The 25,861-nt window shown below is 40.5% G+C and overlaps 5 protein-coding genes and 1 non-coding gene across 19 annotated transcripts; 4 read left to right on the top strand and 2 right to left on the bottom strand.

The window, feature by feature from the left end:
- The first annotated feature begins 726 nt into the window (after window positions 1–726).
- LOC147948723 (uncharacterized) lies at window positions 727–3,215 on the top strand. The gene is made up of 6 exons (XM_087468275.1): window positions 727–913; window positions 1,020–1,175; window positions 1,375–1,716; window positions 1,784–2,077; window positions 2,166–2,293; window positions 2,367–3,215. Exons 1-6 carry the CDS (start codon window positions 727–729, stop codon window positions 3,213–3,215), a joined length of 1,956 nt encoding a protein of 651 aa, XP_087324401.1.
- A 4,089-nt stretch (window positions 3,216–7,304) lies between these two features.
- LOC147948722 (uncharacterized) lies at window positions 7,305–9,466 on the bottom strand. Its single transcript, XM_087468268.1, has 2 exons — window positions 9,029–9,466; window positions 7,305–8,933 (listed from the first exon to the last, which is right to left on the bottom strand). The coding sequence occupies exons 1-2, from the start codon at window positions 9,464–9,466 to the stop codon at window positions 7,305–7,307; spliced, it is 2,067 nt and encodes a 688-aa protein (XP_087324394.1).
- Window positions 9,467–14,348: 4,882 nt separating this feature from the next.
- LOC104723136 (protein SULFUR DEFICIENCY-INDUCED 1) lies at window positions 14,349–16,957 on the top strand. Its single transcript, XM_010441458.3, has 4 exons — window positions 14,349–14,745; window positions 15,765–15,977; window positions 16,148–16,303; window positions 16,400–16,957. Exons 1-4 carry the CDS (start codon window positions 14,605–14,607, stop codon window positions 16,808–16,810), a joined length of 921 nt encoding a protein of 306 aa, XP_010439760.2. The 5' UTR covers window positions 14,349–14,604; the 3' UTR covers window positions 16,811–16,957.
- Window positions 16,958–17,735: 778 nt separating this feature from the next.
- On the top strand, window positions 17,736–19,356 carry LOC104723123 (pantoate--beta-alanine ligase). Of its 3 annotated transcripts, XM_010441438.3 has the most exons (4): window positions 17,780–18,527; window positions 18,603–18,716; window positions 18,794–18,925; window positions 19,034–19,356. In XM_010441438.3, the coding sequence occupies exons 1-4, from the start codon at window positions 17,964–17,966 to the stop codon at window positions 19,154–19,156; spliced, it is 933 nt and encodes a 310-aa protein (XP_010439740.1). In that variant the 5' UTR covers window positions 17,780–17,963; the 3' UTR covers window positions 19,157–19,356. The 3 variants fall into 3 exon arrangements, with proteins under 3 accessions (XP_087340186.1, XP_010439747.1, XP_010439740.1); XM_087484060.1 differs by lacking the exon at window positions 18,603–18,716 and having other exon boundaries at window positions 17,736–18,293; XM_010441445.3 differs by lacking the exon at window positions 18,603–18,716 and having other exon boundaries at window positions 17,755–18,527.
- A 372-nt stretch (window positions 19,357–19,728) lies between these two features.
- On the top strand, window positions 19,729–23,087 carry LOC104723099 (uncharacterized). Of its 12 annotated transcripts, none has more exons than XM_087484033.1 (9): window positions 19,928–20,113; window positions 20,309–20,502; window positions 20,608–20,714; window positions 20,835–20,931; window positions 21,060–21,279; window positions 21,672–21,809; window positions 21,894–22,214; window positions 22,296–22,555; window positions 22,639–23,087. In XM_087484033.1, exons 2-9 carry the CDS (start codon window positions 20,387–20,389, stop codon window positions 22,805–22,807), a joined length of 1,428 nt encoding a protein of 475 aa, XP_087340159.1. In that variant the 5' UTR covers window positions 19,928–20,113; window positions 20,309–20,386; the 3' UTR covers window positions 22,808–23,087. The 12 variants fall into 12 exon arrangements, 8 of the variants coding, with proteins under 8 accessions (XP_010439707.1, XP_010439716.1, XP_087340159.1 ...); XM_087484029.1 differs by having other exon boundaries at window positions 21,057–21,279; XM_010441428.3 differs by having other exon boundaries at window positions 19,958–20,113; window positions 20,611–20,714.
- TRNAM-CAU (transfer RNA methionine (anticodon CAU)) lies at window positions 19,803–19,888 on the bottom strand. The gene is given in 2 exon segments: window positions 19,803–19,838; window positions 19,851–19,888. It is a non-coding gene; the product is annotated as a tRNA-Met (tRNA).
- Window positions 23,088–25,861: the final 2,774 nt, after the last annotated feature.

Below are 25,861 nucleotides of genomic sequence, written 5' to 3'. Positions count from 1 at the left end.
AGTTTTTGAGTATTTGAATTTGTATTGCTGTTTTTGGAAAAATATTGGATCCCTTACAAGTGACACCCCCCTTACATATTTATACCGACCAATTTATTACCCAATCAATGCACAATTAATAGGGCATGATTTGCTCGGTCTAATTAATCCTCTTGAATGCGGGAATCTTTGACCGGGCCCGAGCTGCGAGCTGACCAACACGAAGCATCTCCGCGCTCTCTTCCTTTCTCCGGGCCTGATGGGCCGATCAGTAATACGCTCTTGGCCCATTAGACAAGCCCGACCTAGGCCTTCTTGCCTATTGTCCGAGATGACAGATCGTGGGTACAACAGTTGCCCCCCAAGTCTCCCGAGTTGAACAGTTCGGGGGACTTTTAACCTTCAAGCGATCAATTTCGAGAAACTGAATATTCCCCATATCTCCACGATTTGATCGTGGTAATGATGGGATTTGCCTTCCCGAACAAGCCTCGGGGCCCCACTAGGTGGCGTGTTAACTATAAGAGAGAGAGAAAACGGTGCGAGACCTTTCACTTCCCCAGGTAATCATTACTCCCTGGTTCCGTGTATAAAGGTAAACTCGACTTCTCTCTTTCACTCTCAATCCCCAATTGTGCTTGTGTTTTCCGTTCTCCGATTTTCTCTCTTTTCCTCTGTGAACTTCTTTACTTTCGCCGGAGAATCCTTCACTCTTACTTTATTTCTTGCTACTTTTACCGGAAAAGCATGTCTCCGCCGAAATCCTCATCGGGAAAAACCGCAAAACCCTTGATTCCGGGCGTTTTAGGCCCCCACCAGCCGTCAATTCTCTCTGCGGAGAGCATAGCCGAGATTACAGGATCCACCGGGATTCCGTCGGAGGTCGAGATCAGATTCCCAGAGGCTCATGAGTCTCCGGAGAACCCCCCTCCAGGTTACTGCTGCGCGTTCGAGATATTCTTCTCTGCGTGCGGTCTGTCATTCCCCCTTCCCGAACTCATTGTGAAGATGATGTTCGAACTGGGCTTCGCTCTTCCCAGATGTGCCCCAACTTTGTTCGGACTGTATTGTGCCTTCAAACTCTGGGGGAGGAGTTCAACTACCAGCTGTCGTTGGCCGACTTCCTCCAGGTGTACACGGTGAAGACTGGTCGTACCAAGGGCAAGCTTTACGTAAGCCCGCTTGCCGGCCTAAAGGTCTTTGACGACCTGCCCGAGAAGGATGAAAAGTGGCGGAAGTCCTATTTCTTCTTCCCGGTTAACGAGCTCACGTATCGAAGTGGAGTTCGCACGTATCGAAGTGGACTTCGAAAATCGGTAGAATGGAGTTCCTTGCTAGGTCCAAGTTAAGTGTTACTTGACTTTCCGTCTCACCTTTTAACTGTTTCTTTTTCAGATCACTTCGAGCGCGGATTGCTTTGCCCTACATTCGCAGAGTTCTTCTCGAGGTTCTGCAGCCAGGGACAGATCACTTGGGATTCTTTTTCTTGCAAAAGGATCAGAGAGTCCACGGCGAGGCTCAGAAGGCGTTCTCTCGTTTGTTCCACCCCCTTGAGCGTTTCGGAGATGAATTACAGGGAAGAAAGGGCGTGCCGAGCTGCCGAAAAAGAGGCAAAGAAACAGATGGCGATGGCCATCGCCGAAGGCAAAGCTCGCATTTCTAACAAGAATTCCTCCGGCTCCTCCGTTCCCGAGGTGAGCGGGACTTCCGTGCCTCCAACTGGCTCTCCCGAGCTTGGTACAGGATCAGCCAGGGCTCCTGCTGGCCCGCTGATTCCTCCCGTGATTGTCATTGCTGATTCTAGCGACGAGCCACGGGAGGTCGCTGCTTCCCCGCCCAGCGCCGAAGAAAACCTCTGCTGAGGGCTCCTCTCAGCAAATTGATTCATCGAAGAAGAGGAAGGAGCCTGAGACCGCCTCCTCTTCTCGTGAAAAGGGGCGAGCCCGGACTGGCCCATTAGGGGATGAGCGAAGTAGATCTAGCTCGAAAGACAGGGGTCCCTCCTCGGAGAGGAGATCTAAGGAGGCCCCACCGCCTAAAGACTCCGGAGACTCCTCTGGAAGAAACTCTTTGAAGGAACAACGACCTTTCACCCGAGGTAAAAATTTTTCTGAGATGCTCTTAATTTTATACCTTTGACTGTTCGATAGTTGATGACTGAAATGACTTGCTCGAAAATCTTTCAGTACCCCCTGCTTTCCCAGCCGATCTAATGAGGAGCTACATTCGGCCCGGAGTTCGGATCGCGGCATTTGCTGACATGACCGAGGTCAATCGTGCGAACTTCTTCCACTTTGCGGACAAAATCGGCGAGGTAAACATCCTTTGGTCTTTATTTCTGTTTCTTTCTATCATTTTATCCGTTTTTTACGAGCTGAATTTTTCAGCTTATGATCGAGTTCAACTCCTCGGTGGCGTCCTACGAGGACCAGCTGTTCGTCTCCCCATCCTCTTCCGAGGTGAACCTTCTTCAAGAGAGGATCGCTGACCTGGAAGCCCAGGTAAAAGAGTACGGCAGGCTGGAGGCTGAGAATGCTAGCACCGTAGCGAAAGCCGAACAAATCCGAGCGCGGATGAAGAAGGCTGAAATAGAGGTACTCGACCTTGGGGTTGCCAACGAAAACCTCCGAGACAAACTGAAGAAGGCGGGGGACCTTTACTTCGAAGCGGCAGAGGATGCGAAGGCGGCCAAGAACAGGTTGCACAAGATCGAGCTCCGCAATCAGCTACTCGAAGCTGGCAATAGCTGCGAGAATGAGAGGGTGCGAAGGGAGGAGAGGCAGGCAATGAGGCGGACTCTCCGTCCTCTGGTTGAGGAGGTGAGGGTCACCTTCGAAAAGAGGGAGAAGCTAGCTCCGCTTCAGGTCCGAGCTGCTGAGATTAGGGCGAACCGGATGCTGATCAAGGAGATCGCCAAAGGAAAGATCCAAGACATGGAGGCCGAGCTCGGACTCCTGAAAGCTGACGAAGAGGAGGCGGACGAGAAGGTTTCGAAGGTAACTCCTCGTGACCTCGACCTCTCAGTATTCTCAGATCTTTTGGCGGATACACCCGATCTCTTGTGCAGCGAGAACCCGCTAAGCGTCACAATCGACGAGTTCGGCACTAATCTCGGGCAGATGTCAAAGCAGGGAATGGACGATTTTCTGGCGAACACCAGGCCGGAAGAGGAGCTCGCAGAGATGGGCTTGGCCCTATCCGAAGCAGCGTCTGATCCCGTTCTTCCTAATCCTTAGTTTTCGTTCTGGGGTTGTTTTGGCACAGGTTGCCCCCCTGTTTGTAGTACTTATTTTCAAACTCGTTTTGGAGTGTTTTGGTCGTGGTGACCACTCCAAAAAAAATTTGTTTTGTCATCTTAAATGCGAACTTAATTTCCGCAATCTTTTGTTTTAAAAGATGATATGAGCAGGAATAAACACGAAGTAAAAACTTTGGTTAAGTAGTTCGAAAAGATGACACCCCAACTTTAATAAGTAAAGTTGAGTACGAAGTGGATACTTCGGTTTAGATAAGAAACTAAGTTTTGACTTTACTAAGTAAAGTGGAGTACGAAGTAAGAACTTCGGTTTAGAGTTTTCGCAACGTTAAGCTTTGAAGTAAAGCTGAGTACGAAGTGAAAACTTCGGTTTAGACCTGCAAAGATGAATCTCGGCTTATATGCGAAGTTAGACTTCGGCTTTTTTTTTTTTTTTTTTTTTTTTTTTTGAGAAACCATTATTAATAAAAAAGTTTAAGAAAACTTTAATTTTTATTAATATGGATAGCTGGACCCGAAGTGGGCTGCCTACGTACCCTTATCGGGATCAAGCTAAATCGTAGTTCGATACAAATAAATTAACTGTAAAAGAGTTTAAGGTGCAAAGAATTCCAAGACCTCGGGACTGTTTTTCCCTCTGAGTCCTCGAGCTGATAGACTCCATTTCGGACTTCGCAAGTAATTCTGTACGGTCCTTCCCAGTTAATTCCCAGCTTTCCTGCATTGAGCTCCTCGGTGTTCTCGTGAACTTCCAGAGGACTAGGTCGCCAACTGCCAAGGGTCTGCTTCGGATTTTGGAGTTATTGTACCGAGCTACTGCGTTCTGGTAATTCTGGATCCGAACCAAGGCCTGGTCCCGACGCTCGTTGATTGTATCGAGAGTATCCTGTAGGAATTCTTCATTCTCCTCAGCTCGGAGTGGGTTTAGCGAGGTACGGATTCCGAGCACTTCTATATCGGCTGGGACTATGGCATCAACTCCGTAAACCAGGGAGAAAGGTGTCTCATCAGTGGCCCGACGAGGTGTTGTTCGGATCGCCCAGAGGACGCCCTGAAGTTTATCCGGCCAGCGCCCCTTGCGAGCATCGAGCCGTTTCTTCAAGTTGGCAAGTATGACCTTATTCATCGCCTCGGCTTGCCCATTACCTTGTGGGTAACGAGGAGTTGATTTACTGAGTCGAATTTTCTACTTCGCGCAGAATTCTTCGAACTTCGAGGAGATGAACTGTGGACCATTGTCCGTGATGATTTCACACGGGACGCCATACCGATAGATTATGCTCTTAAGCATGAACTGCTCCACTTCCTCACTTGTTACTTTCGCATAGGCTGCCGCTTCTACCCACTTGGAGAAATAGTCGGTAAGAGCGAGCACGTACTGAACTCCTCCTGGTCCTCGATGTAATGGACCGATGATATCCATAGACCACCTCATGAATGGGTAAGGTGCGGACACCGAAGACAGGAGCTCGGCAGGTTGATGAATTGATGGGGCGTGCTTCTGACACTTCTCACAAGCTCGAGAATATCTTTCGCAGTCCGTGACCATGGTAGGCCAGAAGTAACCTTGCCTTTTGATTTTGAAAGCCAGAGTCCGACCTCCGGAGTGATTTCCATTGGGACCATCGTGAACAGCTCGCATTAGCATCGCAGGTTCACTACCAGCCACGCATGTTAGATACGGACCAGCTACACTTCGCCGTAGAAGTATTCCGTTGTGAACGCAGTACCGCGCACTGACAACCTTGAGTTTCCTAGCTGCCCATTTGTCGGCTGGGAGTTCCCCTTTTTCCAAGTAAGCCCAGATCGGGCTCCGCCAGTCATCTGCCCCCCAGCTATTAGAATTAATGCCGCTCGAAGTAGCATGTGGGATAATAGCTTGATTGGCAACCGGTGAGCTTGCCGGTTCCGGAATTTGACTCGCGTCTAGCTCTGCCAGAGGTGGGTGAACGTCCATTGGAGTAGGCATAACGGGGGCTGGGTCCTTTGGTGGCAAAGAGTCCGCAGACGTCTTGCGAGCTGCCTCCTCTGCGGCCAGCTGCTTTTTCATTGCCCGGGTGACGACGTTTGAGTTTTCTAGTCGAATGCTCGGATATTGGATAACTTCGACGGGGATAATCCTGGTCGTCGCGGGATCCAAAGTGGACGCCAAAGATGCTAAAGCGTCCGCAGCGGAGTTTTCACTTCATGGGATCTTAGTGATTTCAAAATCCTCGAACTTAGTGACTAGTTCCCGAGCTGTGGACAAATAAGCCTCCATACGACCATCCTTTGTCTCGTACTCCCCCAAAAACTGGTTGGTGACCAGCTGTGAATCACAGAAAGCTCGGAGTTTTCGGACGCCAATCCCTACTGCGAGGCGTAAACCAGCAAGGAAGGATTCGTACTCGGCTTCATTGTTGGACGCACTGAAAGCCAAGCGAAATGACTGCTCGATCACTTCACCTGTAGGGGAAGTGAGGCGGACCCCAATTCCTGCTCCCCACTTGGAAGAAGCGCCGTCGACATACAATGTCCATGGGGATTCGACATTGTTGCTAACCGAAGAGGCTTGTGGGAGTTTGATCAAGAAATCAGCCAGCACTTGCGCCTTTGCACAAGTTCGAGTCCGGAACTCGATGTCGTATTCACTCAACTCGACAGACCATTTAGCTAGCTTCCCGGACTGGCTCGGACTATGTAATACCGTCCGTAGTGGTTGCATCGTCAGGATTATGATTGTATGGGACTGGAAGTAAGGCCGCAGTTTTCTTGCCGAAGTGACTACTGCTAGGGCCAATTTTTCCATCATAGGGTACCTGGACTCCGCCCCAGTAAATGACTTGCTCATATAGAAAATTGGTCGCTGCTCCCCCCTTTCCTCATGAACCAAGACTCCGCTGACCGCACTGTCCGATACGGCGACGTAAAGAAAGAGCGGCTCACCGAACTCAGGCTTAGCCAAGACCGGTGGTTCAGATAGATAAGCTTTGAGCTGAGCGAACGCCTCCTCGCATTTCGCATCCCATAAGAAGTTTTTTCCCCCTTTCCGTAACAGCTGGTAGAAAGGGAGGCATTTGTCCGTAGATCGAGAAATGAAGCGGTTGAGAGCTGCGATCCGTCCGTTAAGGCGTTGCACCTCGCTTAAGGTCCTAGGAGAACTCATAGACAGGAAAGCATTAATCTGCCTTGGGTTCGCTTCAATTCCTCTTTCTGTGACGATGTACCCCAGAAATTCCCCTGATTGGACTGCAAAGGTGCATTTCGTGGGGTTAAGCTTCATCTCGAACTGATTCTGGATGTCGAAGCAGATTTTCAGATCAGCGAGATGCGAGCTAGCTTCTATTGATTTTACCAGCATGTCATCGATGTAGACTTCCATGGTCTTTCCGAGTTGATGCTCGAACATTCGATTCACCAGTCTCTGGTAAGTTGCTCCCGCATTTTTTAACCCAAAAGGCATCACCTTGTAGCAGTAAATCCCGCGGTCCGTAATGAATGCAGTCTTCTCCTGGTCGTCCGGGTTCATAAGGATTTGGTTGTAGCCAGAGAAAGCATCCATGAAAGAATTCAACTCGTGACCCGAAGTGGACTCAACTAGCCGGTCGATATGCGGAAGTGGAAAGCTGTCTTTGGGGCACGCCTTATTCAGGTCGGTAAAATCAACGCAGACTCGTGACTTTCCATTCTTCTTTTTGACTACCACTGTGTTTGCGAGCCACTCAGGGTACTTTACTTCGCGTATCTGTCCTGCCTTCAGTAAACGTTCAACCACTTTATTAACGATTTCAGCTCGCTCAGGACCCAACTTCTTTCGCTTCTGCTTTACAGGTCGGAACGTAGGGTCCACATTCAGCTCGTGGGAGATAACTTCTGGACTGATGCCGGGCATCTCGTCTACCGACCACGCAAAGGTGGCCATACTTTCTTTTAGGAAGGTTATTAGACTGGCACGGAGCTCGCTACCCAATCCCACTCCGATCTTGATTTCCTGATCCGGGAACTTATCATTGATGAAAATGGACACAGTGAGGTCACCTTTTAACTGCTTCCGAACTGGATTCTTCGGGACTTCAAGCTGTGGTTGCTATTAGATCAGGAGCTTGTGACTTGCGAGGTAACAGCTCCTTGCCGTCCTTTGGCTTCTTAGAACCTCCCGGACTCCTTGCGGGGTCGGAAATTTGACGCACTGATGGTACGTTGAGGCCACTGCCTTCATCTGGTAGAGCCAGGGAGTTCCCAAAATAACATTATAGGCCGCAGGTCGGTCAAAAACCGTGAACTCCACCATTTTAACCACTCCTTGAGTGGACACCGGTAATGTGATCGTGCCCAAAAACATTGAAGTCTCGCTAGTGAACGAGACCAAAGGTGAGGGCGGTCCTACGTTGTGTTCTTTCCCGATATCCATTCTAGTGAGCGTTTCGAGGAAAATCAAGTCTACCGAACTCCCAGTGTCAATTAGGATTCGGCAGACCTCGTGGTTCGCCACGTCAAGTGAAATGAAGAGTGCGTCATCGTGCGGAGTGTCCAGCCCCTCAGTTTCCTTCTCGGAGAAAGAAATTTCAGGTAGATCGCTTGCTGCTACCTTAGCTCGCTTCGGCTTGGGGCTAGTGAGCTTCCGCTGATTGTCTTTGATCGCAGTGATGGAGTTCCGAAAGAGACGCGATCCCCCCATTATCACGTCGATTCTTTTCTTGGAGGTTTCGTTGCCGTCAGACTGCTTTGGTTTTTTCGAAGGTGGAGCATCTTCGTCCACCTCGGGAGTCGATTTCTGCTCTAACTTCTCGATTGTTACGTCTGGCATTTCCCCCACCACATACTTTTCTACGAGGAGGTGCATCAGCTTCTTACAGTCACGAGTGGAATGACTGTTGGTTTTGTGGAGCTCGCAGTACGTGTCCTCATCTCGGACCCACTTGTTACTTGGGAGTACGCCACTCTTGGAGCGCGGTGAGAATGGCGGTTTGGACGGTGAATTCTTTGGAGAATTCTTTTTAGGAGATTGAGCGACTGCGAACGTGCTCGGCCCGGACTTCGGAGTCGTAGGCGGAGTCTTTTTGGCAGGCGCTTCGAACCGTGGTTTTCCTGTTGGCGGAGCGTTTTGCTTTTGCGCAGCGGCGATTTTGTCTTCCTCCGCGACTATCCAGTTCGAAGCCCGGTGTAATGCATCCTGAATGGTTGGGAACCGATTCACGGACAGCTCTTCGCAGAAACGAGATTCATGCCAGAGGCCGTTCTTAAGCGCGGCCAGGGCGGTGGAGTCCGAGAGTCCTGGATTCTTGACCTGGATCTCCTTGAATTTTGTTATGTAAGACCGGAGAGACTCTCCAGCCTTTTGGCTTAAGTTCCAGAGTTGAGCATCTGTCACCGCGGTTTCGATCAAGCTAGAATACTGCTTGACGAACGAAGTTGACAGCTCGGTGAAATTTGTTATGGAACCGGCTGCTAAAGATGCGAACCAAAGCAGTACCGGTCCGCAAAACGTCTCTGCGAACAGCTTGCAGTACCCAGCGTCTGCTTCATGGGGCTCGAGGTCCACCCGGCTAGCTGTCAGCAAGAAAGTCTTGAGATGATTGGTCGGATCTCCTTTTCCTTCGTAGCTCGAGAACTTAATTTGCCAGTATCTTTGATGCGGACTCGGGCTATTTGATCGGAAAAAGGAGTTCGCCTCTATTCCTCGATTACTCGACAGATATCCGGAGCCGAAGTGGTTGCACTGTGCATCACAGACCGCATATCCCGGATTTCGCTCTGCATGCGGAAGATCTCGGGATTGGTAACATACCCCAGAGTCGAAGAGTTTCCATCTACAGGGAGAGGAAGACGGACTGGGACCTCGGAAGATCTGATGACGCCGGGCTGAACCGGAGTGTGGCCATCGCCAACCAATGGTGGCGCTGTTTGCGTGTTGATTTGATGCGGGAACGAATCTCCCGGGGTGACATTTGTTGCTGCCACCTGCGAGGTGGATGGTGGAGTTACACCGGAGAAATCCAAAGCACGCCGTCGTGGGTTTTGGTCAGAGGACAGGAGATCGACCCGATCAGCGTACGCGCGGTGGGAGGCTGAGAGGTCTGCTACGGTCGTCGTGACTTCCTCCAGACGAGCGGAGACTTGACCCTCCAAGCTGTCAAAACGTTCAGTAAGAGCGGTGGAGGCGGCTTGCTGACGGTCGGACTTCTCAGACAAGTCCTGCAGGAGCTTCTGGATCACCTCCAAGGATGCCTGATTGGGAGAGCTGGTTGCCATAGCGGTGGTTGTGTGGAGTGTGTTTGTGTATGAAATCGGAACTAATGAGAGTCAGGCGATAATTCCCCTCCTTCTAGCGCCAAATGTGAGAACTGAAAACGAGCTTCTCCTTCCGAAGTGATTTAAATGTGGAGGAGCTTATCGCCGTTAAGTAGTTCCGAACTGAATTGAGAGAGTTTTTGAGTATTTGAATTTGTATTGCTGTTTTTGGAAAAATATTGGATCCCTTACAAGTGACACCCCCCTTACATATTTATACCGACCAATTTATTACCCAATCAATGCACAATTAATAGGGCACGATTTGCGCGATCTAATTAATCCTCTTGAATGCGGGAATCTTTGACCGGGCCCGAGCTGCGAGCTGACCAACACGAAGCATCTCCGCGCTCTCTTCCTTTCTCCGGGCCTGATGGGCCGATCAGTAATACGCTCTTGGCCCATTAGACAAGCCCGACCTAGGCCTTCTTACCTATTGTCCGAGATGACAGATCGTGGGTACAACAGATGCAAACAATATGTATATAACACAATTATTTAAGTGCAACTATGAAAATATAAGATGGATTTTTTAAAGTTGGTAGGAAAGTATCAAAGTAAGAACTGAACTTTAAAAGTGAATCGTGACAAAAAAAAAAAAAAAATAGAAAAGAGAAGTACCCACTCTTTATCATCTATAAGACTTTTATTTAAGCGTAGAATGTTAAATTTGTACTTTTAAAAAATTAATTTATGTATATATTATAAATATTTTAACAAAAAAAAAAGGAGTATAAAAGTATTCAAAGTAATTACTCAAAATAAATGATGAGTTCCCAATCAAATTTTAACTGAGGATCAGACTTCAGAGTCGGCCTTACTAATACATTGATCAAGTCTCTCTTTTGTGATTTCTCTAGTTTGTCGGCAACACAGTTCTGGTTATATATTAATCGTCAAGGCACAGAAGAAGCAAGAAGATCCAGTGAGGGCAGCTCTGAGAGGTAGGGCAAACAAATCATGCACGACTTACACATATGTTTTAGTGCGCCACAGACACACACACGCTGTTTCAACTGATATGGTTCATATAATGTTGCTTGTGTTCATGAATTCAACCCAAAAGCAAATGAAGGACAATGGACGACAAAAAGAGAATAAAATCAAGGAAGATAAGTTAAGATGACTTGTTCAGTTAATTCGAATGTATTCAACTAGCTAAAATAAATCAAAGTATTAACAAAAAGAAAACCTTAAATAAAGAAAAGTAATCGAACAAGTTATTAATAATTTAGTACTATAATATGTAAGCATCCATACTATAAGACTAAGTTATGCCAAAAAAAAACTTGAATAGACTAGAGCAAACCAAATCAATCTTGAATATAGCTATTTAACCGTCTTGATTCATGTAATCTCTCCGCTAGTTTCGGATTTATAAAAAATATTCAATATTGACATAACTAACTAAGTGACGAGTCCGCAAAAGTTATCAGTGTTGCCTGCCTCATTGCCGATGGTCCCCATGTGTATGAGTTAAGCGGCAAGTCTTGTAACCTAGTGAATGATGTTTATTATGCTGTCCAGATTCATTACGTTTTGGCTCATTATTGTATTCGCCACATAACGAGTGAGAGTGACGATGATTCGTTACTTATTTTAAAATTATTATTGCTGATGTCGCAACCACTTAGATATTTTTATTCACATAATCCTTTTAAATGATTCCAATGACGATTGGATAATTGAAATCAGATAATGAAGTTTTTGAGTACTTTTTTTTTTTTTTTGTGGTAATGAGATTGAAATGCCTTGCACTACTTTAACTTGGATCGAATCTATCACTTCTCGGTGTAACTGGAAACTTAGAGTAAAATAATGAACAGAGAATTAAAACTATTCTCATATCAGTTTTTTTAACCAGTCAGCAAAAACAATAGAGAGAATTTGCGCTGAATAATAGAGTACACAATTTTACTCTATAATGTAATAGCATCCAAATTTACTCTAATTAAGTGTGATTGCGGTAGACAAATTCATCAATGGTTTAGTTTACTCTATTTTTAAGGCAGACAACAAAATGAAACGAACCAACTCTATTTATATATAAAAATGGTTTGTAATTAGTTCGTAATGGTTTTCAATTACTTTTTTCTTGAGTCCAGGATGATTTTCTTTTTATTCTTTTTAGGGATAGGCGAGTGATTTGAGATAAGTAAAAGTAAAATACATAAAAAATAGTGAAATAACACAATCATATATATAAGACTACAATTTTAAACTGATATTTAAATAATTGAAGGTCAAAATAAAAAAAAAAAAGAAAAAAGATCTGAGCTACAAACGGAGAACATTGAAACAACATACATGATAACAAATTTTTTGTGTAACATTACATATTCGACGAAATTCGTCGGTGATAAGGTTTGACGAAGACATTATGACATAAAATAAATTGTTGTGGCACCATGTGTCCCGCGGCGGGTCTGCCCTGGACTCCTGCGCGCCTCTTGGATGCGTTCTATCCACGTCTAGTAGGAAGCGAGCGAGTATAGAAGTTATGTCTCCTTTATTATTTGAAAAAAAAATGACATTTTAAAATTTCTATGATCAACAAAATTATACTCGCTGTGGAGAGGTCCTCTAATGATTGGCCATCCTTCTCCAACGTGTTCGATGAGTTCAACTCGCTGGAGTCCTTCCAACTATTCTTCATCTCTTGGATCCCGCGTGCATCAAATACGAAGGTGAATTGTCTTGTCTGTGCTTCACGTTCTCTTATCTCTGAAGTTTCTTTTGTAAACTTCTTCCCTCCGGCTTGGGCAACTAACCATGAAATTTTCTTTTAATTTAGATACACTTTTAGTTAGGAAAATAGTTATAGATGAGTTCAAATTTATTAAAATTAAATTAAATTTAACAAAGAATATGTATTTATTTAATTCTTTTCGTAAGTAAAAACAATGTATAAAAGTAAAGAGATAAACTTTTTAGTTATAGAAAATAGTTGTTTTTTTTTGCTATAATACACTAATGTATATCCATTTACAAAATTTACATTACCACTTGAAGTGTATTTGTACACACAAAAATATTTTACTGTTAAATATACTCATTATTCTTTACTACTACCAACAAATTGTCTTTATGAACATATTAAATAACCTATTATATGTCTGATTGCTTTAACATTTTTATAGTTACAAAAACGCATACGTTAATCTTACATACTCCTATCTTATATGTTACAATAGTAGTCATTTTAAATAAATTATTTGATTGGTGAAAAAAATATGAAACGATCTATTTTTATTTTAAATCTTTTACTTCAACAATCTCTTTCTTTATGTAAAGGTAAGTATTTATATTTTTATAGTTACAAAAACGCATATGTTAATCTTACATACTCCTATCTTATATTTTACAATATCAGTCTTTTTGAATAAATTATTTGATTGATGAAAAAATATGAGACTATCTATTTTTATTTTTATTATTTTTACTTCAACAATCTTTTTCTTTATGTAAATGTGAGTATTTACATTTTTCTAAAAACAATAATTAATTGTATAATTTTCATAATTATTTTTTATCTTATATAAAAAGTAATATTTTTTTTGTAATATAGCAACAAAAATTAAAATAAGTAAATAATATTATAATTTTGAATTTTATGGTATATATATATATATATAATTTATTTTATAATTATATTTGAAATAAAATTAGGTTTTATTTTATCTATTTATTTTTATATAAAACCTTTTTAGGTTAGGTTTTGAATTTTTACATTTTTATTTTTTAAAATTTTAATAATGAATTGACATGTGTCAACATCTGAATGGTATAATTGACACGTGTCACGATCTTGATTTTATCTATTTACTTTTATAAAAAACCTTTTTAGGATATGTTTTGAATTTTTTACATTTTTATTTTTTAAAATTTTAATAATGAATTGACATGTGTCAACATCTGAATGATATAATTGACACGTGTCACGATCTTGTTAATGAGTAATTTTGTCATCAAGGTTTATATAATAAGTAAAATTAGCAACTCAAAATTAAAATAAGTAAACAATATTACAATTTCGAATTTTTTATATATATAATTTCCTTATAATGATTCTATGGTAGGTTTTGAATTTTTACATTTTATTTTCTAAAAATTTAATAATTTAAAATTAACATGTGTCAACATTTGAATGATATAATTGACACGTGTCAAGATCTTGTTAATTAGTAATTTTGACATCAAGCTTTATATAATAAGATTTCATGGAATAACATATTTGAATATATTATTTATTCCAATCTTAGTTTAAATGAATAAATATGTATATCTAGATGAGTCAGAAAGATGTTGGAGGTAGAAAGAGAGAGGATGCTTGTTTTGTTTTGGGCCATCTGCTCAGATGAGATATATAATTTGCGTTTCACACACAATCCGTTACAATATATTTAGGGATTTGTCGCTAAAATTTTCCGTTTATATATTAACATGCATGACAAATTCCCTCGATAAAATTGGAAACAACCATTTTTGTTGTAAAATATTCAAGTTGTTGAAAGGAAATGCAAGTATAATTAAAGGTCAGCTGCAACACCGTCCCAATGTTGACAATTTAGAATGTAAATGAAGTAACAAATTTATACATGAACGATGTCAGACGTCGTCAAAGAACGTCGATGTACTTTTGTTCCGAATTTTAAACAAAACGATTTCGTGCATTCTCTTATACAATTTCGTGTTAGCATTACTTCCAATCAAAGTTAGAATGGACCGGTTAACAGATTTGTAATATATGCAAAGAGAAAGAAAGAAAAGAAAAATCTTTTGGTGGTTTAAAAAAACACACCCAAAAATGTATATATACACATATTTTTTGGCTGTTAAAGAAGATACACAAACTGTAGAAAGAGACAGTGGCAATAGTAAAAGAACACGTTTTGCTCGTACACCTACGTGGTAAGAAGTCTTCAGGTGACGTGGCAGTTCCACTGAACAGAGACGAGATATCGACCCAATTCATTTCTTACAGTTACAAACGTACGCATATATATGATTTAGTTCACAAGTTGTGTCTCTCACAGCCTCTCAATAGACATCTGTATACTTTATTGTTCAGAAAGAGAAAAGTGAGAGAGAAGCAAAAGATGGAGAGAAGCTTGAAGAAGACGAAGAGCAATAATAACAACTCAATAAAGAGTAATACGATGAAAGATGATGAAATGTTTCATGTGATTCATAAAGTTCCTAGTGGCGATACTCCCTATGTCAAAGCCAAACATGCTCAGGTCTAGATTCTTCTTCTTCTTCTTTGAGGATTTTTTTTTTTTTTTTTTTTGGGTTCATGAATCGAATCTCAAAAGATTAATTAATCACTCATTCTTACTCTTTTTTTTTTTTGTGTGTGTGCTATATTACTCATTCTTATATGCTAGTTTCCTTAACTTTCACTTATTTTTAGAGTAATTGCAATAAATGATTATGTTAATCGGTTACTTGTTAATTAATCTCGTGTTGAAAAGAGTATAATTTTTTTTGGTAACTAAAAAGCATAATTTTTGCGTGTATTTTTTTGTAAATATGATGCGCTATTTTCGATAATAGTATCACGCTTTTCATATAAAACACGCGTGATAAATGCAAAAATTATATTACCACCATATTTTTGTAAATTTGTTTTACTGTTATCTTTGAGAAAATAAATTATTATTAAAGTCCTATGGGCTTGGATATCAAAGTAGCTATGTTTAATTTGTATGAATTTTGGATTGAAATGTCATTGTATATTTTGCTTGAAATGTTGACAAAAAAAAAACGAGATTAAGAGTTCTTGCAAAAAGGAAAAAATCTAGCAAGGAAGTTAGGTATGAAAAGACAATTTTCGTAATTGTCTTTTTCTCTTTTCTTTTTTCCTTTTCTTATTTTTTTGGTTAAAAAGTTAAATTTAATTAAATCGACAGAAAAAAAAAAATAAACTTCTTTTTAGCTGATTAGGCACCACAAGAAAAAAAAGAACACAAAAAGTTCAAATTTATAGCCAAGATGGTGCGGTGTGCGTATGAGAGTCACTAGTTACACCGACCGAACGAACCAGATTCTCGCATTAATATTTGCGTTTACTTTTCCTCAGAATGTTGCAAATAAGTTCTCACTTCTCAAAGAATATTCTTCTTTACATTTTATATTGGCCATCACATTATCTCATAATTGCTCAAATACATTAATAATTTTATATATTTTCAGATGAGTATGGCCTTAGGCAAGGTTTCAAATCATTAACAGTATGGCTTAATAATTTTGGTTACAGTTGATAGAGAAGAACCCGGAGATGGCCATAGTGTGGTTTTGGAAAGCCATTAACACAGGAGACAGAGTAGACAGTGCTCTCAAGGACATGGCTTTAGTAATGAAACAACTTGACCGCTCTGAAGAAGCCATCGAAGCCATCAAATCTTTCCGTCCTCGTTGTTCCAAAAACTCCCAAGATTCCCTCGACAACGTCCTCATCGACTTATACAAGGTCTTACTATAACTATACATTTATCTACTTGAACTCTAACATAAAGTTGTATATATATAGTCTTGTAGTCATTGAGGTGTAGACCATGCATTATAGATTGAGTTTTTTTCCGCTAGACGAATATTCAAAGACACTTTCAAATACTAAAATTAGTATCTTACAATGAACAGAAATGTGGAAGAATGGAGGAGCAAGTTGAGTTATTGAAGAGGAAACTGAGGCAGATCTATCAAGGGGAGGCTTTCAATGGTAAACCCACCAAGACCGCTCGCTCTCACGGCAAAAAGTTTCAAGTGACGGTTCAACAAGAAATCTCAAGATTACTGGTAACTAAATTTTACCAACTCGAACTCTTCGTCTAGTTTCACTTGTGTTTCCTTTTCCGCGTTGAACTGATGGATTCAATTGGAATTTATAAACAGGGGAACTTGGGGTGGGCATACATGCAACAAGCTAAGTACTTGTCGGCAGAAGCGGTATACAGAAAAGCTAAGATGGTGGAGCCAGACGCTAACAAATCGTGCAACCTAGCGATGTGCCTTATCAAACAAGGCAGGTTTGACGAGGGAAGATCCGTTCTTGACGAGGTTCTCGAGTCTAGGGTTTTGGGTGCAGATGATTGTAGGACAAGGCAACGAGCCGATGAGCTTTTGAGTGAACTAGAGGCTTCGCTACCACGTAGGCGAGATGCTGAGATGGAGGATGTCTTGGGAAATATCTTAGACGATGACTTTGTTCTTGGGCTTGAACAGATGACATCCACTAGTTTTAAATCTAAGAGACTCCCAATCTTCGAACAGATTTCGTCTTTTAGAAATCAATTAGTTTGCTAGTAAATTCATTTTGTGTTTCGTATGTATCATATCATATAGCTTTTCTGCTTCATAGGTTTGATGGGTTGGTAAATAAATGTGTTATGTTCTCCTTATGTAACTATGTATATACAACAACAATAATGGGAACGAAGTCATTTAAATTTATAAGTTTTTGTGAAATCTCTTAATATTCCGATTTAAAGGTTGAGAGAATTAAAATCATGAAAATTTTATGGTTCCCTCGATATCTCCTCTACAAAGGACCACACACAAGTTCTCATTGCAATTTGCAGTGCTCGATTTGGGGTGAGCCGACAAGCAGAAGCGGCCATAGAATAAATCTATTAATTTGAGGGCATTTATAGATAATTGTGTCATTTAGTACAATATGACCTTTTTGTGTTTATCGTATGGACCAAAAACTTTCCGTTTTAGGCTGCCCACCAGTGATGAGGACCACTGCAACTTGCTATACAGCTTTCATTTCTCCATAAAGAAACTCTCTATCAAGTATCAACGTAAAGAAGATCTACAAGCTTTGGTTACAAATCCAGATCCCGAATTCAAAAAGCTTTTAGAAACATCTAAAGCAAAGAAGCTAAAAATTGATGGTATATGTTAATATTGGTCATCTTGGATGAACGAATGTGAAATGACTGCTTAATAATTGTCAAGATTATAACTCATGTCATTCATTTGCATTTGCAGGCCTGTTCATTTGTTGCGCATATGTGATGTTTGTATCAAGCAAGATTAGGCACTAAAAAATGTTCCAAAAAAAACAATTATTGAGTAATTCGAAGAGATCCAACGATAGAGAATAATAACTAAAATTAGGAAAATCATGAAAGATGTAAAAGTTTAGGAATATTTATATTTATTTTAAAATATATACATTTATGCTTATGTTAATTTAAGAAATTTAGATTTATTCCATCTCTTTATCGTACATTGTATCTTTTAAGTTTGGTTTGTGATTTGTGTAGAGTCTTCTTCTTACTTCTCTAAACTCTAAAGTAGCAACAAACTCGGTTCAAGAAATCTATCCAACATTAAACCGGAATACTGATTACTCTATGATCGGTTAACTCTGGTTTGCTTTTATTTCGGTTGGATAATTTAAATTCATTTTCATCCACATTCGTGAGAAGACGATCTCAATTCTGCGAGAATGGAACCAGAAGTAATCAGAGACAAAGAAGCAATGAGAAGATGGTCTCGAGCCATGAGATCACAAGGCAAGACCATTGGTTTAGTACCCACAATGGGTTACCTCCACGATGGTCACTTATCTCTCGTTCGTCAATCCCTAACCCTCGCCGACGTCACCGTCGTCTCAATCTACGTCAATCCAGGCCAATTCTCACCTACGGAAGACCTCTCCACATACCCATCTGATTTCTCCGGCGATCTCGTTAAGCTCGCTGCTCTCTCTGGTGGTAAAGTCGTCGTCTTTAACCCGAGAAACCTCTATGACTACGGCGGTGGTGAGAGGAAGAAGGTAAACAACGGTGGTGGTGGGAGGGTTGTGAGTTGTGTTGAGGAAGGTGGTGGGTTAGGGCATGAGACTTGGATTAGGGTTGAGAGATTGGAGAAAGGTTTGTGTGGGAAGAGTAGACCTGTGTTCTTTAGAGGTGTTGCTACTATTGTAACCAAGCTTTTTAATATCGTTGAGCCTGATGTTGCTGTGTTTGGTAAGAAGGATTATCAACAATGGCGGATTATACAGAGAATGGTGAGTATTGGGAACGTTTCTGTTTGGTTTTAGGAATTGGTTTTGAGTGATTTGGCTTTGTCCTTGTTTATGTAGGTTCGGGATCTTGATTTTGGGATAGAGATTGTAGGATCAGATATAGCTAGAGAGAAAGATGGGCTTGCTATGAGTTCTAGAAATGTGCGTCTTTCAGATGAAGAAAGGCAAAGGGTAAAGTAAAAGATTTTGGCATTTGAACAAGAAAGTGGCTTACTTTGCTTATTGTTGCTTGGTTCTTTATGTGGTAGGCTTTGTCGATAAGTAGGTCACTGGCCATGGCTAAAGCTTCTGTAGCAAAAGGGCAAACCAGTTGTACAGAGCTTAAGGGTATGATTATTCAACAACTTGTTGGATCTGATGGACGGGTAGATTATGTCGAGGTAAGCATTTCCATCCTGTTGGTATTGGATTTGAGTTGTGGTTTGGATCAATTTGTAGACATACCATTCAGTTTTGATGCGAGGAATGTGATTGTGTATATTATGCAGATCGTTGACCAAGAAACTCTTGAAGGAGTTGAAGAGATAAAGAGTGGAGTAGTGATTTGTGTTGCTGCTTGGTTTGGAACGGTCAGGCTTATAGACAACATTGAGATCGATATCTCTCTCTAGATCAAAATTTTTATGACAAAAACTTGGAAGCTTCCAAGGAAATGAGTTTTGAACTAACTGGAATGAAATGGTAAACAGAGAGAAATGATGAGAATCAATGTAAAGTATCAGCTTCACCATGTTTTTTTTTGTGTAAGAGACAGGTGGGAAGCAGGAAACTATGTTTGCAAATTCTGAATGACTCCTTTTTCATCGCAAAACCCGAGTGTTTTGAGTTTTGATTGTACACAGAGCTTTGTTTATACCCTAATAACTGAGAGACTCGTCTGAAGGGGACCATGAGCATCAAATAACTCAGAAATGGTATCACATAATTCAATCACTTTGACAAAAGCTATCTGCTATCTTTAACGCAATGGACAAATCCAAACCAATAGCACACACTTGAAAACTCTTTTAGCATTGTTGATTAAGCAAATGTCCCCTTTTTCCACTTAAAAAAGATGGGAAATACTCTTCTTAAATGGTGGTTCTCAAAACACCCAAAGACATAAAAGTTTCAAAGACCCAGTGTACAAAGAGCCCAGATATGAAATGCCTAAAACAAAGCAAGAGGAAAACAAGAACAATATAGATTCATTTGAGTTCATCATCTACAAAGAGATCCTGAAACCGAAAAATCAAATTACTTTTTAAAAAGATGATTTGGGGTGAGAGAGGCTCGAACTCTCGACCTCAGGATTACTCAGATAGCTATGAGACCTACGCGCTAGCCAACTGCGCCACCACCCCAGTTGTTTGTTATCTTCCGAAAAAGAGTAATGTACATATAAACAATTGAAACTTTATCATTCCCGTTTTGTCTCTGTCTTTTGGGGTTACGACTACGACGACGGGAGAGAGAGAGAAACTTTTCATGTAGTACGCACAACCCCAATCCGCTTCTTCCTTCTTCTTCTTCTTCTCTGCTCTTCATCAATTCGTCCTTCTCTATCTCTTGCTTCCATCTAATTCGAGGTAGGTTTTGTTTGCTACTTTTCTCACTCTACTTCAATGTTTTGTTTCTCGTACTTGAATCCGCCCTTTGACTCTTAAATCTCAATTTAGTTTATGTTCTGACACTGGATTCATGCCTCAAATTCAATTCAGTAGCCAACCCATTTGGTTTCAATTGGGTTCTGCAATTTGATTTTTTGTTATTTTGTGATGTAGATATTGGGCTTGGGGTCTGTTTCTGAGATTAGGCAATGCTTTAGTCGTCGTCAGTTGTTACGCCATTTTTCGTTACCAATGGTTGGACATGTTGTTGTGTCTCCATCATTGTGTGTTCAGCTACGGATGCACAAGGTTCACTTTACTCAAAGTAGCTACTTCTCCACAAACCCTCGTGTAAAGATTCCCCAAAGGTTTTGATCTCATTTCTCTTTTCTTGTTTTTTTTCTTTTTTCTTGACCATATGAAATTGGCTTATAGAAGTAATAAATAATGTTGGAATGTTGTGTTTCTATAAGTAGGAAGACTTTTGGGGTTTGCAAGATCACATCATGGGAAGCTGACAAACATAATGTTCCTACTTCCTTGAATCTTGGATCGTATTATTCTCGCGGAGACTCTTCTTGTAAGTGTACTTGCTTGGCTTCTCTAGCGGATTTTGATGGTGTTGCTGGTTCAGGTTGGGTTCCTATTGGTGACCAAGTTCTCCTGACCGCCAGTATTTTTCTTACGTATATGGCTGGAGTCATTCCTGTTCAAAAAAACTCGAGCTACTCTTCTAGAGAGAACACCGTTGAGGAGGAGGAGACTCCACGTGTTGGAACTTCAGAATCTTCTGGTAGGTAAGAGTAGTCATCTGTGAATGATTATAATATATCTCTGTTGGTTTTAGCTGTAAGGTATATCAATACAGCAAAAAGTGTTGTGTATTTACGCATCTCCTTTCTCTTCTATGCATTGAATGTAGTAGGGAGGAGGCAGATTTTGAGGGTGATTTGAAGTCTGTATGGGATGTGGTGAAAGTAAAGCTTTTAGATTCTTTAGACGCCATTAAGCATGAGACTACACTTGGAAGCAGAGATCTCAAAGCTAAACCACCCCAGGGGAAGCCCCCACTTAGTTTGTATGCGATATCCCAGGAGCCCCAGTTGTACTTGCTCTGGTCATGTTTCCTGAAACTTGAAGAAGAGGTCAGCTTATACCTGCTTTCTTCAGTAATTCACCTTGCACATATTTTTTTCAAGACGTTCCAATGATTTCTAGTTCGGGAGCACATCTTATTAACAATAATAGTGTGTCGACATGTGCACTTTTGAGTTAAGTAATTGCGTCAAGGTCCGTTTTGTCCTAGCAGATACCAGTTTATGTCACAATACTGAAATGCACAAACCTGCAATAAAAGAATCTTTGTGGTGGGAAGATTTGAATTAAATTACCCTGTCGCAAGACCTTACTGACTTATATTTAATTGTTTCTTTCCTCTCTAATATTAAGATTTATTCTCTGGCCTTAGTAACATTTAAGACATTAGTTTGATGTGATTCTCCATACCTGCTGATCAGCTGGTGTACTTTCTTTTCAGACAAATAAGATATCTGACGCAATCACTTCAGATGAGTGGATGGTTAGTTTTACTCAAATTGTTCGGGAAGCATATCAAGCAGCATGCTCGGCTTGGCTAAAAAAGGAACTGTCTCTGGAAACCACTAATTCTGACAATGTAAGTCGATATCATATAGTGTGTAGTCATTATTTGAATAGCAGATTTAGATATGAACTCCAGAATCTAGCCCGTAATGTGCAGGCTTTGCTGATCAGAATGCTAAATGAAAAGGATGCTATTTTTGACAAAATAAGAAAATCAGGCAAGGAGGATTTGTTTGCAGAATTTTTGTATTTCCAAAGATTTGGATCTCCCGTGAAAGCTTTCTGCTACGACTTTAGCTTCTTTCGCACTCACGGAGTTGCCATTTTGGAAGACTTGATGATAACATTGGCGGATGGGGTTGCTAGCATCTATCTAGAGCTCATTTCTGTAGACAGCAAATTTTCAAATGAATTGAATAGTGGAGGATTAGGTATCTGTAACCTTTCTAGTCGAGCACTCCAAAAACTACGTAACGAGGTAAAAAAACTTCACTTTTGTTTAGTTCCACTTTACATTTCATCTCTCATGGACAAAAGTTCCATTTCTTCTTGTTGATAGGTAGCTCTATACCAGTGGTTGCATCAGAATATGGAAGCAGTTGTATCGATGTATGAAGATCGCTTTGACCTCTACGTTCTTAAAACTCAGGTTATCAACAACGTTGATGGTAGTGATGATACAGAAAGCCGTAGTTGGTGGAGAAAGTTCACACTGGGAAAAACTAGAGCTGCCTCATCATCACCCTTGCGATACTCCATAATCAGCGATTTTTCATTGCCAGTTAAACGAACCAAGGAGCTTAAAGCTCTATCGGGATGGTAAACGTCTCTTCTTTTACCTTGATCACAAAACCAAGATTTCCATGACAATTTCACATAAGAAAGTGTTTGATGTGTTACAGGAGGTACTACTTCAGTCTGTTTCTGGAGTTATCAGACATCGGAATGCCAATTATCAGAGTGGTGTTGGATAAAGTGAGTAGCATCATATCCTTCTTTCTCGTCACCTTGATCGGTAGATCAGTCGGACTCATCTTCACTGGCATTAGACAGTCTCTTCGTTGGAAGTGAAATCTCATATAACTGTGATGGTAATTTTTTTGAGTCGACCACATTTTTGGTGTCCTATTGATTATTCTGGTTTGGTAAGTGGTAAATTGGTGAAATATGATTTTTAACTTGTAGTTTTTGCATTGATTCCATTGCTTCAACAACATTGCCAATGTTCTTGGTGCTTCTGTTTTTTAGTTTCTTTTTCTCTGGAAAAGAGTACTTTCATGTCTTTTGCAAATTAGAAAATGTTGTTCGATAATGTTAAACTCTAATCAGAGATACAAGATCATTGTCATCAGTAATCTCTTGAAGTTTATAACTATGGACATTTACTTAGAACAGATTAGAAATGTTGTGGAAAAAAATCACTTGCTAATCCTAGAATGTTTTCACCAATATCAGTATCCAAGGTTCAAGAAATTGTAAGTAGTTAAGTCGAGTGGCCAAAAATATCAGTACTTACCGACTCACTTCTTAATCACTTTCTAATTAGTAAAGTCCTAATATCTTATTTTTCGTCATTAGCTCTAGTGAGTTGACTTGGAAGATGCTATGCAATACTTGAACAAATACACTTCTTGATGAGAACAAATACACTTCTTGATGAGAACACAAAAGAAAAAAGAAAATAAATGGATTCACCTTATAAGCAAGAATTGTTCTTACATAGACTTATTTCAAACTATGTTTTTAGCATCCTTTTTTGTCCATATTTTGCATTGTTCATACCTCTAACTTAGCATTTTTAGGTCATTAACTGTAGGAATTCACTTTTAGACCATTTAGAGTGTTGTATTTTTGCATTTGCATGTTTTGGATGAAAACATGTACTAAAGAGCCTAAAATGGGGAAACCCGAGCATATACCCGAAGGAGCCTTTGAGCTGGAAGAACAAGTCCGAACCCCAACACGATCGAGGAGGATCCAAGAGGAGGGGTTTATAATGCAATTTTCGTTCTTATTTGTTGTTTTGTTTCTTGTTATTATGTCCGAGTAGTGTAGTAAAGTTTCTAGGGATGGGATAGATGATTTTGTGTTCTTGATCGGTTAGGATGCCTTAGTTTGATTGTATGTAATTGATAGATTTCCTTCTAGGTTGGTGTTCTTAATGCTGTCAACAGACCGAGAGGTTGAGATTAGATCTAAGCTGTTTTACCACCGAGAGGTGTATATGAGATGCTTGAATCAACCAATGCTAGAGGTTTACTCACTTAGCCTAAGAGATTAGATGAGTAAGGGGTTTACTGACAATAATGAATCGAATTTTAATGCCTGCTTGGTCATGTTTCTCCAACGAGAGTTGGGTAGGGAAGTGATTCAAGGTTGATTGTTGCTAGTGCGAGAGTGTGGTAACAAGATTTAGAGATTCATTGTCTAGGAAATATTTGCTTGAGGCATGTAAGGCATCTGTATTGGTCAAGAATGCTTATGATTCGATTACCCCATCCTTAGAAGCTTTCGTATTTTAATTGCTTGCATTTTTCTTCATCACTCGATCCCTTACCCGATCAGGTACACGATAACCTGCATTGAGTAATACCTCGAGTTGTTCATATCTCATTTGCATACTCGATCACCCCACCCGATCCTGTACTCGAATGCTTGCATCGAGTGCTTAGGTCGTGTGGTTTCTTGTTTATATTATTTTATTTTATTATCTTAGGATTGTTAGAACAAAACCTTTTTTGTTTGGCTTGACTTGTACTGTTCTGATCATATCCTTCCTGCTAGCAATTAAAAACCATTTGCATTGATAACCCTTTGTATTACAACTGCATAGAGAATTGATATCCTGGATGAAAACTTGTCTATCACATTCCCCAAACAGATATAGAAACCATGATTTTGATTTGATGACTTTGAATCATGAGCGTGGTTGAGAGGAGATCCGACGAAGCTGTCTACTTGGGACCCTGTGGCGAGTGTTGTGGTTATGTGGTCTTGAAAGTTCCGTCCACTCATGGAAATTGGAGACTCTCCTTTCACGTTACTCCCGAATTCCAGATTATTTGGTGAACCCTAAATCAAAATCTCAAATACTAAAAAGATTTAGGTACAAACTCACTGACTAATATGTGGAAATGACAACAGATCTAAGAAACGATGATGGAGCCATGGAGGCAACATAGACAAAGACGACGGGGACGGAGTAGAACCCTCTCAGCCTTTAGAGAAGCAGCAAAACATCTCTCACCAGGATTTTCTTCGATTACTTTGACAATAGAGATTGAGCGTGACCAGATCTGGAAATAAACATCAGGTCAGAAAAGATGAGTTCGGACAAAACGAGAAATGATGGAAAAAAAAGAGATGACGAAGATGAGAAAGAGATAAAGAAACGAGGAGAATAAGTGAAAGGAAGGATCTATCTTGCCTTAGAGAAAATTAAGAAACAAAACAATTTTTGTAATCTATTTTTATATTATTATTTTTTCTAGTGGCAGGCACATTAATTCCTTTACGCGCTCAACAATAACATAACGTTTTATTTGTATGGGTGCTATTGTAGAAACAAATATTTTCCCGCATATCATTTTTTTTATCTGTCCAACACAATGATAACGTTTACGAAAACACAAACGCTATGTAAAATCAAGGCTAAGTCAACCATAGCATAAACACTTAAAACGCTATCTTCTTCTGATATGAATACACGATTTTCTTGTAGTGCCATATTTATTTGTCATTTGTACTGAAATGTTGATAAAGATGATGCAATTAGCAGAAAGGAAAAGGGCAGATAACATGGCTTAAGGTTGCAGATGGAGCTCAACTAGTATCCCATATATTATTTGCAGACAATAGTATGTTTTACTGTCGAAAGGAAGAGGAAGAACTTAGTCATTTTATCAAAATTATGGAGGAGTACAGCATTGTTTCGGGATAGAAGGTTAATTATCAAAAATCAAGCATAACCTTCGGAAAGAAGATCCCAGAGGAGAGAAGGATCGAAATAAAGTAAAAGTTGGGGATTGAGAAAGAAGGTGGCCAGTGAGTGTATATGGGTCTCCCTGATTCTTTCCAAGGGTCAAAAGTTGAAACCCTACAGTAGCTAAGAGAAAGACTCAAGGC

This window comes from Camelina sativa, chromosome 2 (assembly GCF_030686135.1).
Source record: "Camelina sativa cultivar CO46 ecotype springtype chromosome 2, ASM3068613v1".
Classification (NCBI taxonomy): domain Eukaryota; kingdom Viridiplantae; phylum Streptophyta; class Magnoliopsida; order Brassicales; family Brassicaceae; genus Camelina; species Camelina sativa.
The sequence above is the reverse complement of the archived record's forward strand: the minus strand, read 5'-3'. Positions and strand labels throughout refer to the sequence as shown.